Source organism: Sminthopsis crassicaudata, chromosome 1 (genome assembly GCF_048593235.1).
Source record: "Sminthopsis crassicaudata isolate SCR6 chromosome 1, ASM4859323v1, whole genome shotgun sequence".
NCBI lineage: Eukaryota > Metazoa > Chordata > Mammalia > Dasyuromorphia > Dasyuridae > Sminthopsis > Sminthopsis crassicaudata.
Genome location: NC_133617.1, coordinates 464948001 through 464967077, shown reverse-complemented (window position 1 = coordinate 464967077; position 19077 = coordinate 464948001). Strand labels below are relative to the sequence as shown.

Sequence of the window (19077 nt, the reverse complement as noted above, 5' to 3'; positions counted from 1 at the left end):
AAGGTGGAGATGAAGAGTGAAAGAATTCCTTTAGATAATATGCAATACTAAGCCTTGTTCCTTTCCCCCCCCCCCCCCAATGGTCTCATTCATTGCTCCACACCCCGCTTATCCTTTTGTAGGGAAGGAGGAATAAAAAGAGAAAAGAGGAGAACTTTAAAAAAAAAAATCATTTCTTTTCAGGAGGGAGAGAGATAAAGGTTCCAGACGCCCCGGCTCTGTCCTGTTTCCCTCCGGCTAGCTGGCTGGCTAGCATCGGAGAGCACAACGGAGCCCAGTCAGGCCCCGGGCGCGAGCCTACGGGAAGGGGTGGGGGATACGGGACCGGGGCGTTGGCACCGCCCCCTTTCGGCGGTGACGGGTGACGTCACGCAGTCGTGTGGCAGGAGTGGGGGCTGTCGGGGAGGCGCTGAGGAGGGCCTGCCATGCGGGGTTGGGCAGGAGCGGGTGAGAGAGGTGAGGAGGCGGCAGGAGGAGGCGGGGCGCACCGGGTTCTCTGCGGCGCGAGCAGCCGCTTTCGGTTAGTGTGTGAAGGGACTCTAAGGGAGCCGGTAGAGGTTCAGCGCGTCGCTGAGCCGGGCGGCCGATAACAGAAGGCGGAAAAGAAGGAAGAAGAGGGAGGAGGAAAAGGAGCAGGAGCGGAGCGCGCAGCCTCTAGCCGGGGGCGGGGTGGAAACAAGGAGGCCCCTGAGGTCCGTCGCAGCCGTTCCAGCTCCAGCCGCAGCGCCGGGAGCTTGGGGCATCCCGAGTCCGCTGAGGGACGCGCAGGCGCGCGCGGGCAGCAGCCCCTCTCCGTCCCGGACCTGGCCGGCTGACTGCCCGCCCTTGGCTGGCTCCCTCGGCCGAGCCATCCCCGCCCCCGTTTCCCCGATCTCCATCCTCTTTCCCCCTCCTCCCCTCCCGGACCCAGCTCCTCCCCCGCGCCCCCGGTGCGCGCGAGCCGGGCTCGGGGCTGCGCGAGCAGCCGTCCGAGGCTGTCGCTGCGGCGGCAGCGGCTGCGGCGGCGACGACGAAGACGACGACGACGACGACGACGACGCGGGGAGAAGAGGAGTCGACGGGCGCCGGAACGGTGGCCCGGGCCGGGCGGTCCCGGTGATGGCGGTGTTGGACCTGGCCCAAGAGGGAATGGCCGTTTTTGGGTTCACCCTCTTTTGCGTGCTATGGCTCATGCATTTCATGTCTATTATCTACACGTGAGTGGAGGCGAGAGCTGGGGGGCGGGGAGGGAGGGTCGCCGGGGGCTGTGCCTGAGACCGGAGACTGCATTCAGCTTGTGCTGTCTGTTTTCCGAGTCTGCATGGATAAGGTGGAAGTGGGGAGGGGGCGGGGAGGCACCTTGTGCCCTGGCAACCCTCAGAGGAGGGTCCTGGGAAGGATGTTGTGTGAAGTGGGGATTCCTGGCCATGGGGAGCTGTTATCTCTGCGGCCTACTGGGTAGCACTGTTGGGGGGATACCCCGGAAGGGGCAAGAGGATGGAGAAGGTTGTTTTCAGAGGCAGCGGAGACTATGAGAAATAGTGTGGGGGTAGGGAAGTAGATTGAGGTTTTTAATTTTGGGGGAGTGTATGTATGTGTTTGTAAGAATGTATAAGAATAACTGGTGGGGTAAGGAGGTTTGTCTTTGTATGGATGCTGAACTGCAACTGCAGTGGAGTGCAGAGCCGAAGGGTGCCTGCTTACCGGGATTGGGGAATGAGAAGTCTAAGGGTGACTGCCATTAGGAAGAAGGAAAGGGAAATGCGGCTTTTTTTTTTATTATTTAGATAGCTCTTAGAATCATCCCGGGGCAAATGTGAGTAGGGATTGAGTAGTCTTTGGAACAAAAATTGTGGTGTGGTGGATGTATTTTTTCACTTGTCATTGTTCACATTTCTTTTGAGGGGATGATTGTTTCCTCGGGGAGTTGCACACAGCCACCTGCTGGTCACCCTATTGATTTCTCTCTTCCTGGAAGAGTCTGATCTGTTTACTTAGGTGTAGCCCCTGTCCACCTTGAAAAATACCCAACACAGGTCGTCTGAGCTGTTTGGAATATGTCTGGGATTGCTGATAGTTTTCTTGAGTGTTCAGTTGAGCCTAGTTACCTTAATGTGGAAATAATTTAAAGCCCTCGTGAGAATTTTTCTTTTCACAAAAATCAAACCTTCCCTCGTTTTAAAATGTGGACTTAGTTTAGTGAGATTAAAATGTTTTGTGTTTTTTTTTTTTTTTTAATAAGGATAGGAAAGATATAAATTTTGGAAATCTTGTTGGCTTATATCTTTCTCTGTAGTTGTTTAGTTTTCAGTCATGTCCAACCCTTCACGACCTTTTTGGGGGTTTTCTTGGCAAAAATAGTAGGATGTTTTCCTATTTCCTATTTCCTTCTCTAATTCATTTTTTTACAGATGAGGAAATTGAAGCATACAGTTCAGTGACTTACCTAGGGTCACACAGCTAATACATGTCTAAGTATGGATTAGAAATGAGTCTTCCCGATTCCAGTTGGAGCACTCTTTCAGCTATGCTACTTAGCTATCTATAAAATGCAGTTTTACGGATAAAAGAAAGAAGCTTTAGTTCTTTTTTTAATCAGTTCATCCTTTCTATAGATAAACAACTTTCTATTAGGTATCTAAGGACTGCCACCACAATCCTTTGTTGAGTATCTAGTAATTAGTGCCATCTACCCATGCTTAGGTAGTGTTAAGAAAAAACTTTTCTTCAAATCTGGTCTCAGACACTTAATACTTACTAGCTTTATGACCCTTGGAAAGTCACTTAACTCCAGTTTTCCTCAAGGGGAAAAAAAGGCTTTTTCACATTCTGGTTTTTCTCTTACTTTTTGCCTCCATTCCAGTACAGTTGGACTTGTTCCCCTCCCCCACAACTATTGTTGGTGTATTTATCTTTGTTAGTACTAAAGAAAAGTTTTGCAACTCTTGATACTTTCTAAAACATAAAGGAACATATTCCAGGCTAGTAGCCTTGGTGATTTTCTTGGATTAATGAAGGAACTTGAAAGTCAATCTTCTAGGTTTTTGAGTTAGTGGTTAGTCAAATTATAGATAGTTAATTTAATTGCTTTTGATAACTAAATTTAAAAGTAGTATTGCCAACAAATCATAGTCCTATTCTGTTAATAATAACAACAGATATATATTATCATATTATCAAATTTTTCCACAAAGACATTTTATTTTTTTATGAGCCTCAAAACTGTGAGTTTAAACATTGATAGAATTAAAATCAACTTAGCTGAGGTTTTTAAGTATTATCAAACTGTTTGCTTAACGATTTCTATTAAGCTACATCAAACAGCTAGTGTTTATTAAATGCCTATTATGGGCCAAGCATTATATTAGGCATACAAAGAAAAAAAAATTAAAGTCCTTGTTCTCAAGGAGCTTACAGTTTAATAGGAGAAATTTGAACACATTGCTATATACTTAAATATTTTTAAATTTTGAAAAAAAAGAGGAAAAAAAAAAGAGAGCCTCCTTCCACGTTTATGAATTTGGCTTTTTCTGTTGGTATACCTGTGGATATGATAGGTGTGTTTCTGAAAAGTTGTGTTTCTAATGTTAAATCAACTTATATTTAGAAGCTTAATGGGAAATTGATATAGTTAAATCATTAGGAATATGTTTTGGAAAATAATTCCTTTGTAAAGCAAATAGCCACTACCTAAATTAAAGCTTTGTTCATAAATTATAAGGACTTCACTTTTGTGTTTGTGATTCCTCTTTCACTGAATATTGACACATGTTCTTAAATAGGGAACCCCTCTTCCTTTTTTTTTTTTTTTTAAACTGTAGTTGATGTTAAAAGCTTTTATTTTTCAGAATTTTCACAAGGATGTACAAAATATAATTAAAGCCATAACAAATAATTTTGAATTAAAATTTTGCGTTAAAACATTTTTACTAGTTTGTAATTACATGGTTCATTATTTTTTATTGTTATAATTAATTTAATTTAAGCTTTTTATTTTCAAAACATATGCAAAGACAATTTTTCACTTTTGCAAAACCGTGTGTTTCAATTCCCCTCCCTGCTCTCCTTGGTCGCATCCCATATCCTAGATGGCAAGTAATCACATATATATTAAATATGGTAAAAATATATATAAATTCAATAGAGGCATATGTATTTGTACAGTTATCTTGTTGCACAAGAACAATCAGATCAAAAAAGTAAATAAATGAGAAAGAAAATAAAATTCAGGCAAATAACACAAAAGAAATGAAAATGCTATGTTGTGATCCACACTCAGTTCCCACAGTCTTTTCTCTGGGTGTAGATGGTTTTCATCATCACACAATTATTGGAACTGGCCTGCATGATTTCTTAGTTTTAAAAAGGAAGTGTCATATCTTTTCATGTAAGTCTAGAGCTGTGGATTGGGGTACAAAAACCCTCCCTTTTAGTCCTCTTCTTACCAAGTTCTGTGCCTTATTTTTCTTTTTAATTGCTCAGATCAGAAGATTGAACAAAATGCTAAGTTCTGTTATTTCTAACATTTAAAAAAATCTTTGAATATGCTGCTCTATATTCCTAATGTTAGAGCATTACATTATCAAAGAAAATTTTTTTTTAACCTTTGTATTTTTAAACTTTGTAATTAATTTAAATGTTTGAATTCAAAAAACTGAAAGGCAGTATTCATGGGTATTGACAAAGTTAAGATCTATTTGAGAAAAAATAATTTGTCTATTCAAATGTCTGACTTTCCATATTCTGTAACATATGACGTTTTCTCATCACTCAAGTCTTGATTCTTTTTAGTATTTTGAGGGTGAAAAGCTCAAAACCTGCATGCAATTATGAGAATTTAAAGATTTGTCACCTTTACAAACATCTGATCACTTTTCATTAGTAAATTTAAAATATGGAGTAATGGCTCAGTAATTTAACTAACTTTGCTATAATCTTTTTAGATTCTGACAAAAGCAAGAACTGAAATTTTGTCTATACATGAGAAAAAAAAGGTGATTTGGTGCATTATGGCACATGAAACCATGTCTCTTTTTCCTTCTGATGTTGGATATATTTGTGACTTGATAAGATATGGACAAAATGTTACATCACACATAAGGTTACACATAAGGAGCATTTTATATGCTCCCACCTTTCTTTCCAGTTTGTTGTTAGCATATTAACTTATAGGCTAGTTATGAATGCCCTCCCTCTGATTTTACCAGAAAGTTTAAAAAGATTGGTAAATGTTATCAATGCTGTTGTTGAAAAAAAATTTCCAGTAATTGTTAGCCATTTCTGCTTAGCTCTCTGTCCCATTTTCTTAACAGTTGTGAATCTGGCTATGCCTCTGGGAAGTTTTGCTAAGCTGGAAAAGTTTTAAATGTGGTCTTGGAAATAGACAGTGTCTATAGTTCTAAAACCTGACTGGACTTGTCACAAGCAGATTTGCCAGTAGGTAACGAATTAATTCTTTGGCCATCTTAAATCATGGAATAAAATAAATTTAAAATGATCCCAAGAATTCTATGACTCTTTTACATTTCTTCAGGGACAGTTGCAGTAATAAAAAGGATGGGGAAGTGGGCAAAGAAAACTTCAGAATTACATCATTTTTAGTTTTTTAAATTAATGATATATATGAAATGTGCCCACTGACTTTAAGCTGAAGTGTTGCTGAGGAACTGACCCAGCTTGTTGACGGGCTTCATAGGTACTTAAAATCAGAAGACATAGTGAAGTTGTAGCTCAATGTAAGGATGATCTGCAGGAAAGTAGTTGGTGCAGTTATTTTTCTCATCATCCAAAGGCCACAGAAAATAGTTTATGGAACTCTTGGTCATTTCACCTTGGTTTACTTGATGCAAGTAAGCAAACAGCAATGTGAAGGTAACTACATTTAATGCCAACAACTATTTCAGAACCTCATTTGTAAAACATTTATGGAGGAGATGAAAGATTGAGTAGTTTCATCTCAGAAAAGATAGAAAAGCTGTATATAGGAAACTGATCTATAGAAATCTTGGCATCAAGAGTTTTTTATTCTTGGTTATCATGAGAGACTTTTTAGATGAAAGTGGAAGGAAGAAAACAAGAACCTGACAAGATCCTTCAAACTTAATTAATATTTGCCTTGATACTTGTTGACTTTAATGTGCCAAATATGCCCATAGGAAGATGGTAAAACATAGTTGGGAAAGCAAAGTGTAGGATATCATGACTAAAAAGCTGAAAAAAAGATGTAGTGAGAACTAAAAAACATTACCAAAAATATAATTAAGTTTAACCTGACTGGAAGTGACTTTACCAAGATGGTCATCAGGTCTTTTGTATAAACACATTATTAGTTATTTAGAAAAAGGAAAAATCAATTCTAAATTAAAATAAAGGATAAGGGCACAATCTGACCAATTTAAGCAAACTGTTGCTATTTTAGTACCTGGAATATATTCTTTTCTTATCTATAGTTCACATAATCTTTCAATTCTTTCAGAGTTGAGCTGAACTTAACTTCTTACTCAGTACTTTTACTGATTTTGCCCTTGGCTGCTAGTATCCTCTTTCACTTATATTTAACTTATTTATATATTTTTTATTTTATATTCTATATTATATATGCTCATGTTGTCTCCATTATAGAATGTAAGTTCTTTGAGAGGCAGGACTGTTATAAATGGCACAGTCATTTAAATAATGCTTGTTGCTTTCTGAAAAATGGGGAAGAAATAGAAAAAATCCAGAGTCATTGACTGATTAGTGCCACTTTAAAAGAGAATTTTAGCAGTTATAAAATAACTACTGATCTGTTGAAGGTAAAAGAACCCTAGAAATGCCTCCGATTGATCTCCTTGCCTAATAGACAGATATGATAGCCAAGGGCAACACTAGTTTAGAATACTACCTAAATCTGTGATCCTGAGAACCTCATTTGTAAAATATTTATGGAGGAAATGAAAGATAATGAGTAGTTTGACCTCAGAAAATATTTTTTAAAAAGTAGTGGAGAAGAAAGTGAATTTATAGAAATCTTAGTATCAAGTCTTAACCTGGCTTAACTTGAGAGACTTTTTAGTTGAAACTGGAAGGGAACAAATAGATATAAAATGGAACAGATTTTCAGAATTTCTATAGATATCCATTGTCATCAGTAACAGTAGAACTGCAGCATTTGGACTCTATAATAATCAGTGAGAAAGTGGAATTGGCTCTCCATCAGAAAATAAGTTCTTATATCTGATCAAATCCACATAGGAAGAATCTGTATCAAAACATTCAGGGATCCATTCTCAAATATCTTGGATGATAGATTTTAAAAAAAGAGAATGTATCAGTGTCAGTATTATAAACCAAAAAAAAAAAAAAAAAAAAAAAAAAGGAAATGAACAACTTTCAAGTAATATTCAATTAAAATGCAATAAGTATATAACAAAATACGATAACACATTATTTCCCCACATCTCTATAAAAACTTTATGAAAATTGTCTATATTGTTGAAAATATGAAACTAAGCCGTCATAAATGATTTTCTGTAAAAGAGGTATAACAACTTCCTGATTGTTGATTACAAAAACACCTTTGCATTAGAATAACATTAGCATTAAAGGTTCTCTTTGTACAAGATAAATCTTGTGCTTACATTAACTTAAGATCTTGTAATTTTCCTTGATAAATGTGACCATAGGATAAATGTGAACTATTTCTCTTGATTGTCAAGATAAAACAAAACAATAAATCAGGCAAATTATATTCTTGCCAGAAATGTTGGACTATATTATGGAGAAAAGTATTACATATAAGATGGCTTTTTTTATATCTGATGAAGTTTTATAGAAATTCCTGTTTGTGAATGTTATAGTACTGACTATTGAGCTCTAAAACACCGTAACACTTCCTTAATTAAATTTGTGACTAATCAATATATTGGCCTAGTGGTGTATACAGGAAAACCTAAGTGGTTGAGAGTTCACAATGACTGGATTATGAGCATGTGGCCATTAACATAGTCTGTCATCTATCTTTTACATTAACTGTCAAAAAAAATTGCTTACCAAGTAAATAAAACTTTTTAAAAATAGAAAACAATTTGTCTGAAAAAGATCTGAAAAATATAGTAGTTAGCAGGTTCAATATGAGTCAACAGTATGGTGGAACAGCTGGAAAAGCCAATGTGCACTTTGCTGTGTATATATGAGGCATTTCTTCCAAGAAGAAATAGTTCATATAAGCTGTATTACCCAGACAATATCTGGAATATTATATTCAGCTTTGGACAGCACAATTTAAGAAAAATTTTGACAATCTGCAGAACATTCAGAGGTGGGCAAATAGAATTATGAAAGGTTTGAGTCCTTGTTTTAAGAACTAGGAATACTAGGAATCTAGAGCAAAACTTAAAAGAGAATATGACAGATACCTTTAAGTATATGAAAGGCTGTTAGAGGAAGGGAATAGGCTTTTTCTGTTTGACTCAGAGGACAGAACGTCAAGAGTAATGAGAAGTTGAAAAGAAGTAACTTTAGGTTTGATATAAAGGGGAAAATACAAAGCAAAATTCCTGGTGATGATACCTGAATAAAAAGTGGATGAAATATTTCAAGATATGAAGGGATTAAAAAACAAACATGTGGTAGATTCTACCTTATTGGAGATCTTCAGGCAGAGTATGGATGATCACTTGTCAGGTATAAAATTTTATTCCTCATATTGGTTGGACTGGATGGCTACTCAAATGCCTTAAAATTCTAGTTTCTGTGAATCTGTGATTATGCCTACTGATATATAGTGAACTGGACTAAGAATTGAATAGGAAGAAATTGGGTTAAATTTTGTTGGCAAAATTGTGTAGCAATTTCAGTAATGCAGAGTTACTCCCTACTACAAAAATTTGTCTGTTTTCTTTCTCGGCGTCTTCCTTTCCTTCCTTTTCCCCTCATATATTGTATGATGTCTGGCATGGAACAATCACATGATTTCAAAATTATAAAAATTTCACTTGAACCAAAGATGTTGGATGACATGTACTAAAAATTACTTGAACAAAAGTAGAGTTAAAAACATCAGGGAACATATGCATGGAATTAAGTCTCCATCATATTGGGAAAGGCTCTATAAGTATTATTAAAGAACAAAGACGGGAACTGCATTGGAGGAAAAATCATGGAGAGTCTAGGATTGTAAAGTCCCATGTAGCTCCCTGGAGGCCTCAGGATCAGGCAGAGTCAGGATAAATTAAAGTCCTTGGTCTTTAGCGGGAGAAGTGAAGGAGATGGACAAAACTGCCAGGAATTTTGCCAAGGATCCCTCCTTGATTCTAGAGTCCAGAATCTCCCCACTTTTATCCTCTTCCTCCTGTGGCCACGTTAAATTCTCTTGCCTCTCTCCCCCTCTCATCCTTACCTCCAATTTTCTTTTTTTTTTTTTTTAAATAATTTTTTATTATATATATATATATATTTTATAATATTATCCCTTGTATTCATTTTTCCAAATTATCCCCTCCCTCCCTCTACTCCCTCCCCCCATGACAGGTAATCCCATACATTTTACATGTGTTACAATATAACCTAGATACAATACATGTGTGTAAATACCATTTTCTTGTTGCACAATAAGCATTAGATTCCAAAGGTACATGTAACCTGGGCAGACAGATATTAGTGCTAACAATTTACATTCACTTCCCAGTGTTTCTTCTCTGGGTGTAGCTACCTCTGTCCATCATTGATCAACTGGAAGTGAGTTGGCTCTTCTTTATGTTGAAGATTTCCACTACCATCAGAATATATCCTCATACAGTATTGTTGAAGTGTATAGTGATCTTCTGGTTCTGCTTATTTCACTCAGCATCAGTTGATGTAAGTCTCTCCAGGCCTCTCTGTATTCCTCCTGCTGGTCATTTCTTATGGAGCAATAATATTCCATAACCTTCATATACCCAACCATTCTCCAATTGATGGACATCCATTCAACTTCCAGTTTCTAGCTACAACAAAAAGAGCTGCCACAAACATTTTGGCACATATATGTCTCTTTCCGCTCATTAGTATTTCTTTGGGATATAAGCCCAGTAGTAGCACTGCTGGGTCAAAGGGTATGCACAGTTTGATAGCTTTTTGGGCATAGTTCCAAATTGCTCTCCAGAATGGCTGGATTCTTTCACAACTCCACCAGCAATGTATTAGTGTCCCAGTTTTCCCACATCCCCTCCAACATTCATCATTATTTGTTCCTGTCATCATCGCCAATCTGACAGATGTCCTCCAATTTTCTTAACCCCAAACTTTGAGCCAGCAATTAACTGAGGGAAGAGCAATTCAAACATATGCTAATAGTCATTATAGAATAGGTAATTAGCCTTAAGTGCTCAGTTGTCTGATTCAAGTGCACCAATTCAAAGTTTCAGCCCATTACTTCTGATTAGAATCACAATCATATTTACATGTACAAAACTCCCTCTCCTATTTTACCCCTATAAAAATATAATCTCAAGATTTGTTATCTTTTGTCTTTATGTTATCAGAACCTAGCTTTGTGGCTTGGCCTGTAGTAGATACATGTTACTACTACCACAGCTTTCTAATATTGATAATCAGTTTTCATGAGTAAATTTTATTTATCTAGAATACTGTCCTTTTTTTGTGAGTAAGTTTTGAAATACTTAAGCTGCACTGGCCATCATTGTTTATTGTTGTGTTCCCCAAGCCTATAATTAGTGGAAAGAGTTCTGAATTTGGAGTAGTTTTAAATTCCAACCTAGGTGACCAAAGTTAACTACCTTTACCTCTCTGAACCTTGATTTTCTCTTTTGGAAAGGGAAACATGTTGGGAGTAAATGTTTTCTTTAGTTCCTTCCAATTCTAAATTTGGCCAATTTTGAATGAACAAAATGGAAATGTTAAGACAAATTGGTATTAGGTGTTAAAGTCACTATTTCCTGATAAAAATTTTTTTTAAATACTAAAATTACCATTTCCTTTGGGCAATTTGCCTAGAGAACTTTTATGCAAGATTTTTTAATCCTGTTAAAGAAATATAAACATTAAGTTTTATTAGGTTGTTTTGATACTAAAACTAGTGTTACTTCAGAATTCTAGGTCTAGGTTAATGCTATGACAATCAAAAGTAAAAAGGGGTGATTCTTTGTTACATTTTGTTACATTAGGACAGTTATTAGTACTTTATTTCTTCTAGAAAGGACTGTACTAATCTGCTATCCTTCTGTATCTCATATTTAAAACCATTTTACTGAAGAGTAGAATTTCCAAAGAATAGTCTGTCTTTTCCTCTTTTCTAGTATCTAAACCACTCTTCTTTATACCTGACCTCATATTTAATGCTAGTTTTAATCAATTGTTTTTGCTCGCCAATTGTGAATACTTTTGAAATGGCATTACCTTATATTTTCTACTAGAATTCTTAACTGGTAATTAAATAGCCATTTATCTTAGATGAGAAAGCTGAAGTTCTAAGAATGACTTGTCCAAGGTGAATTGATTATGAAAAGTAGAACAGGAATTAAAACCCAATTATTAGGTATAAATTTCATTTTCCCCCCTTAAACAATATTTTTAGTTCTTTTTAATTAAGTTAAAATTTCTTTCCTGGTACTAATAAAAAAACAAAGGAGAGGAAACAAACAATTCTTCCTTCTACTTTTATTTCCAACTTCTTTATTATAAAAAATTTTTAAACTCAACTGATCCAACTTTTGGATTTTAAAACCAATGTTTCATTTTACATAAAGTTAATGTCATGGATGAATATAGTAGAAGTCATGAATAGTTGTGGATTTTGATAATTAAAAAATTACTTTGTAAAAGTTAACTGCTTGAAATTTTACTTAATAGGATTCAAAATATGTTTTATTTGTGGGCCTTAAAAATCAATTGAGTACATATTTTCTTAAATTAAAAAAAAAATCCTCAAAAGTAAATCTTAGCATTAGAGTAGATCAAGGGAATAAGGAATACTGAAACTATTTAAATACTGAAGTTACAGGTGTTAAGAGGCACCTTTTAATGAAGTTTCTTAGATTTTAAACCCCTCTGGGTGACATACAAGATCAACATGACTGATGGCATATTTGACTTTAGTAATTAGGATTAAAAGTGAGGAACACTTAAGTGTTACAGTTTAGGAACATTTAGAATTATACAGTGAGGTGGGTGGTGATTAGTCATTTGTTTTGTTTTTGGTACAGATCCTAATATTTAAAATAATTTTATTATTATTTTGTAATTAAAGCTTTTTATATTCCAAAACATATGCATGGACAATTTTTCAACATTAGCTCTTACAAAACCTTATGTTTGAATTTCCCCACCCTTTCCCCCATGCCCTCCCCTAGATGGCAAGTAGTACAATATATGTTAAACATAGTAGAAGTATATGTTAAATCCAATATATGCATTTATACAATTATCTTGCCACACAAGAAAACTCAAACCGAGAGAGAGAGAGAGAGAGAGAGAGAGAGAGAGAGAGAGAGAGAGAGAGAGAGAGAGAGAGAGAGAGAGAGAGAGAAGCAAGATAAAATGCAAGCAAACAACAAATAAAAGTGAATATGTCATATTGTGAAACCATACTCATTCTTCTCTCTGGGTGTAGATGGCTCTCTTCATTATTAAATAATTGGAACTGGTTTGAATCATCTCATTGTTGAGAGCTATGTCCATCAGAATTGATCATCATATATTCTTGTTGCTGCGTATCTCCTGGTTCTACTCACTTCACTTAGCATCAGTTCATATAAGTCTGTCTAAGGCCTCTTTGAAATCATCCTGCTGGTTGTTTCTTACAGAACAATAATATTCTATAACATTCATATACCATAATTTATTCAACCATTCTCCAATTGATGAGCGGCATCCATTCAGATTCCATTTTTCTTGCCACTACAAAAGGGCTGCCTCAAAATGGTTTACCTCCTTTAAGATCTCCTTGGGATATAAACAATTTACTGGTAAGCTCAGTGCTTATCATCTGCAGGAGGACCTGAGTTCAAATGCAACCTCAGGGCAAGTCATGAATCCCAATTGCCTCATCAGAAAAAGAAAAGAGAAAAAAAAAATTCTCATACTAATACATGATAATCATATCACTTTCTTCTTTTCAATAAATTTTCCCTTTGTTCAAAGGATAAAAACAACCTGGAAGTTGAGTTGTTCTGTGGGGTAGCTTCAGTGTACTTTTAAGCTTTTTTCATTCTATTTGAGTTATCATGATTTTAGACTTCTAATTAGAAAGTGATCTGAGTTTGAATTCAGTTCTGACACTTAAACTAGTTCAATTATGAGTAACTTAACCTCAATTTCCTCATCTATAAAAGACTATAATATCTGTAGTATATATCTCAAAACATTTATAGGGATCAAATGAGAATGAATAAAGTTAAAAATCATAAAGAGCTAGCTATAGAAATGCAATTTGTTGTTAGTATTATTTACATTCTTTTCTAGCCAAACTGTTACCAACTTTCCCCTGATTTGGTCTACCGTACTTTGAGAATCTACTATATCTTGAATGTACTCTTTCCACATCTTTCTTAGCTGACATTCTTTTCTTCCTTTAAGAACATTTTTCTTGACTTCCCCCAGATAAAAATTTTTTTCTTCCTTCTCATATTCTTTATAACATTTTATCACATTCTGCTTTGTACAAAGTAGATCTATACTACGAGTAGGTTAGTTTAATTATACTTTTATCATCTGTTCAAAAATATATTGTAGAATTTTGCCAAAAATTAAACTTAAGCTTACTGGCCTGTGGTTTAAGACATAACCCTGTTTTTGGAAACTGGGACATTTTTCTGTATCAGGTGTCCCATTCTCCCTGATTGTTCAAGGATATTTTAGAGTATTTTCGCCTTCACATATGCCAGTTTTTTGACTATCTTAGAATGATAGCTTGGTAGCTTGAACTAAATGATAGCCTACTAGCTTGAAGAGTAACTGTGGTACTTTATTATCTTCCTTCTTATCTTGAATTTTGCCTGATCTTTAGCTATTTTTTGTTGTTGTTGTTGTATCCTTTTCAGTCCAAAGATCATTTTCCTTGACAAAGAAAACTGAAACACAATAGAGTTGAACAGCTGTGAATATAGTCAAGTCTATGCTGAACATCCTGAACCTCATTCATCCTTTTTCCTGGTCAGCTTTAAAATAGAATCCCTCAGATATATTTTTGTTGTTTATCAGTAAGTATTAAATGACCACTATGTGCCAAATCCTGAACTTAGAAATGGGGGCACAAGTATAAAATTAGGTAGCCCCTCTCTCAAGGAACTTCTGTTCTTAGGATATCTTTGAAGATAGTACATAAAGGGTATTTACAGTATTCACAGTGAATTGCAGTAGTGGTGGGGGAGGGCACTAAGAATTGGAACAATCAGAAAAGGTCTCTTAGAGGAGGTGGTAATTGGGCTGCATCTTGAAGGGAAGTAGAAATTTCTACATTTGGAAATAGGGAGAACATTGGGGAGGAAGAGGCTGTGGATGGAGAAAAGGAATATTATGTGTAAAGATAGGAGATGGAATGGCTTATATAAGGAATAGTAAATATGGGTAAAGTGCATTAAGAGCCCTATGTAACCAGTTTGGAGAAAGAGATAGAGAAACAGATACATCTACAGCCATATTGTGAAAACTTTTAAATGCTATATACAGAGATGTTTGTCTTTTATACTAAGGGCAATGAAACAACTTGAGCAGGGAAATAATATATTCAGAATTAGTTTGTAGAAAGGACAATTAGGATCTTTCAGTAAAGGCAAGCTTCTGGACTAAAATGATTGCAGTGAGTTAGAGGCAAATGAATGTGAGAGATGTTTCTAGGCTCATAGGATGATAAATCTAAAATTGGAAGGAACCTCAGAATCCATCTAATCCAATCCCCAGTTTTAAAGAAGAGAAAATTGACTCCAGAGAAGTTAAGTGACTTGACTAAAGTCACATAGGTAATAAATATGTTAAAAGTGGATTAAAAGAAAACAAAACAATTACAGCATATTGGGTTTAAATAGAAAGTGAGAAAACATAGAATTAAAGGCACCATGGTTGTAGATAGACATGATTTCCTAGAAGAAAGGCAGTGCTATCAAAAGAAATAGGAAACTTACAAGTGTTTCTACAGGGTGAAAGATAATAGATTCTATTTTGAATATGTTGAATTTGAAATGAATTTGGGACATCTAGATGGAGGAGTCAAATATGAAGTTGGAGATATACCAGGGCTTTAAGTGAGAGATGAGAGGATTTAGATATGAAGGTAGCTCTTAGATATATGAAAGCATTGGGGGGAGGAGGTATGAGGAAGGGAGTAGAGGAGGCAGGAAACAGCTTAATTTTTTAAAGTTTTCAATGCTTGTGTAATAACATAATTACCACCAATATTTGACATAGAAAACAATTTTTGACATGTTGATAATAGAAAAATTCTGTTGATGTAAGATAATTCACTTTTAATTAGGGGATTAAGTTTTTTTAGCTTCTGTCCAAATAATTTTTTGAATTGAACATATATGGTATATATGCTGATTTTTTTTTGAAATAATTTTTTTTATTGATGTCTTCTGTTTTTAAATCATATCTTCATTATCCCTTCTTCCCTTCCCAAAGGGAATTTCCATATTAGAAATCATATTTTTAAAAGAAGAAAAGATCAGCATAACTGATCAATTCATTGAAAAAGTCCGGCTTGTACAAAGTGAATTGCGTGAATGCATTGTTCACAATTATGAACTTACCACTTCCATGGAAGAGTAGTTTGGGAGTGCCTCCTTATATCTCTTTATTCAAGTCATTGTTTATAGTTAAAATTTTGTTACCATTTGATTTATTGAGTGTAGTTCTTTTTATTTACATTGTTGTAATTATTGTGTATATCCTCTTCACTCTGCAACAGTTGAAGATTTTTTTTCATGCTTCTCTGTATTCATATACATATCATTTCTTAAAGCATAGTAATATTCCATGACATTCATTTACCACAATTGGTTTAGCTATTCCAATCAGTGGACATTGTTTCCAATTCTTAGTTATTACAAAAAGTGCTTCTGTAAATATTTTGGTATATATGTAGGGACTTTTTTCTTATCAGTGGCCAGGTATGAGGTAGAACCTCAGAGCTCTTTTTAGTGAAATGAGCGTTCTTTTATGTGATTGTGAATACTCAGCATTTTAAATTTTTATTTTGAGAACTGCTTATTTTTATTCTTTGATCACTTATATATTGGGGAATGGCTATTAGTTTTGAATTATTGTTTGTTGCTAATATATATCATGGATAGCAAATCTTTATCAGAAAAATTTGATTTTCTCCATTTCATTACTTCCTTTCTTATCCTAAGTATGGTTTTTTTCTTTTTTTTTTCTGTGCAGAAGCATTTTACTTTCATGTCTTCAAAATCATATTTGTTTTATCATTTGTAAATGCCTCCATTTCTTGTTTGGTTAAGAATATAATTCCTCTCCATATCTATGAGAGATGGATGATCTGTTTCTCTTTTAATTTTTCTTGCGTGATTTTTAATGTTAAAAATAAATGTACTTTTGAATTGTAAGGACAACAATAATGAGACTGAATCTGCTTTTTCTTTCTAGTAGTTTATATTTCATGGTTAATCTGAAATTGCCAAGGTACTTACCCTGTTGAGTGGAGCAGAGATTTACTATTTCCTTTTATAACTGAGAAAACTAAGGCCTAGAGAAATGACATAGCCAAGGGTTAACAATAAGTAGCAAAAAACAGTTTAGAAAATAGATCTTTGAACTTTTATTGCAATGTACTTTCCATATCCTGGTAAAACTAGTAGAGAGCTTCTTAATAAAAAAATGCAATTTATTTGTGAAGGGAAAACTTTGAAGAGTGCTAATTGTTATACTCTATATACACTAGTGTGTATGTGAAATCTGTGATAATACACACATACACACTCTGCCGGTTATAATGAAAGTAGTTTTGGACCTAAACATTTTTTTTCATATTGTTCTATTCCTGTTTTAGAGATTGATCAGGACCTTTATATTCTGAAAGAGAGAGACAGCATGCAATAGTGAATAGAGAAGCTGTCAGTAAGACCTAGATTTAAATTTCATATCTGATGTATTGGCTATGTAATCTTAGGCAATTTGCTTAACTTGTAGTTCCTAAGCAACTTTCCAGGGAGTTAGAGGGATAAGGGAGAAAGGTGTGTGTGTGTATGCTCATGCACCCGCAAACTTTTATTTGCAGAACATTTTCTGATTTTCCTCAAAAGGGACTTTCTTCACTGAGCATTCTAATTGCCAATGAAATCATAGGTTTAGAGATTTAGACTAAATGGTATTGCTTGACAAAATGTTCATTAAAGTCCTACTCTCTAGATTCCTTGTTACAGAATAAAGGGGATTCTCAGTTCTTAAAGGACATCCCAGTATAATTTAAACTGTTAGATTCTACAAAACTGAATATGCCCAAAGATAAACCTAACCAAATTCATAGGAGCTTGTCATCATCACCTTGGTCATTTTATATACACTATCTATGAAATTCTATATGAATTTTATTAAAGTATAGAGGGAATGGCTTCTGTTTTGATGGACATAACACATACATCAATAAAATCATAGACTATTGAATAGTAAAATAGTTGGTATAAATATTGAAAAGTCATGTGATTTTAGGTGGCATTAGGTAAAGACTAAATGATTTCCAAAGTACTGTGAAGTGAGTCATTTGCCTCTGGTCTATAGGGAAAAAAAAAAGTTGATTTAGATTTTAAAGATCTGGATTCAAATTTCAGCTTTCACTTTTTATCAGTGTTGACATTGAGCAAGTCAACCTCTTGAGAGGTTGTAAAGTAGGGAAAGTTGGACTTGATGATCTTTGAGGTTTTTCTAGTTCTAAATTTGTGATCCTATAAAGAAACACATTGCTAACCACTGATTTGCCCAGATACATAAGTATCTGAGACTGGATTTGAACTCAGTTCTTGTTGATTCTAGGCCCTGCAGTCTACTGTACCATTTAGCTTGCTTATGATTTAGGAATCAGGAACTGTGAAGCTATAAGAAGGAAATAGTAATAAATATAGCTGTGGGGAAAAAAAAATAACCAGAGATGAATAATGCTTTTACAGTGAGCATCATTATATTTTATATCATTATATCATTATATTTCCTTTTCCATATTCTGGCATCCCTTCTTATATTCATCACAGAATTAGTGTTGACTTTCTGTATTCTTTTAATCTACTCTATCTTTGAGTCTCTTCTACTGTACACAGAAATTGGGAATTATGTACTTTTTATGCCAATTGTCACCTTTTCTAGTATTCAGTTATATCTTCTGCAAACTAATTTTCAGATATCCTTAAGTTCTTCATTTCATTTTCCCCTTTACCATCCAATATCTCTTGCTTACTTAAATGATAATTTCATTCTTTAAAATGTAGGACCAATGAGGTTCAGTTTTGTAAGTTGCTTTTTATGTGGAACATTTATAAGCTGAAGAGAGTCCAAAGAAAGGCAACCGGAATGATGATGGGAGTTGAGTTCACGACATATGTGAAACAGAATGTTTATTGAATAGAAGAGAAGTCTTAGTGGGAACATGATAGCTTCCTGATATTTGAAGGCCTTTGGCATCTATCTGTTCAGGGTAGATGGGGGTGATAATGACAAGAGAAGGCAATGCTATTCAACTTTTATTTTGTTTCTGTTTTCTCTGCCAAGAAGAAAATCTTTTGGACAAGAAAGGTCACAACAAAAATGTCTAATGATGAATTGAAACTCAGTTTAAGTAAAAGAGCATTCAATTATACTTGATTTGAGTTCAGGCCACTTGTATTAAAGTGTATTTGAGGATACCAAGAATAAATTGATGTGGTTCCTGAGCCATTATTAGGGATCTTTGAAAATAAAAGAGGGAAGGCATAGAATAAGAGAGATGTATTACATGTCTGGAAACATAATTGTCCAGTTATTGAAAAAAGTGAAGAGAGAACAATCTTCTAGATGCTTGAACTTGACAGTAATTCATGGCAAAATTGTAGAGCTTGTTAATCATTTTTTCAATAATACCTGGAAAAAAGAAAGAGAGCCATGCGAGACTAATATTCCTCTTCCCTTTCCCCCACT

At 35.1% G+C, this 19077-nt stretch overlaps 1 protein-coding gene across 1 annotated transcript in view; it reads left to right on the top strand.

The window, feature by feature from the left end:
* Positions 1-401: 401 nt before the first annotated feature.
* Positions 402-19077, top strand: part of UGCG (UDP-glucose ceramide glucosyltransferase) — a 42723-nt gene continuing 24047 nt past the window's right edge. Inside the window, exon 1 of the mRNA XM_074280880.1 lies at positions 402-1196. Within this exon, the coding sequence (XP_074136981.1) occupies positions 1099-1196 (98 nt within the window). The 5' untranslated portion in view covers positions 402-1098. The remainder of the gene's footprint in view (positions 1197-19077) is intronic.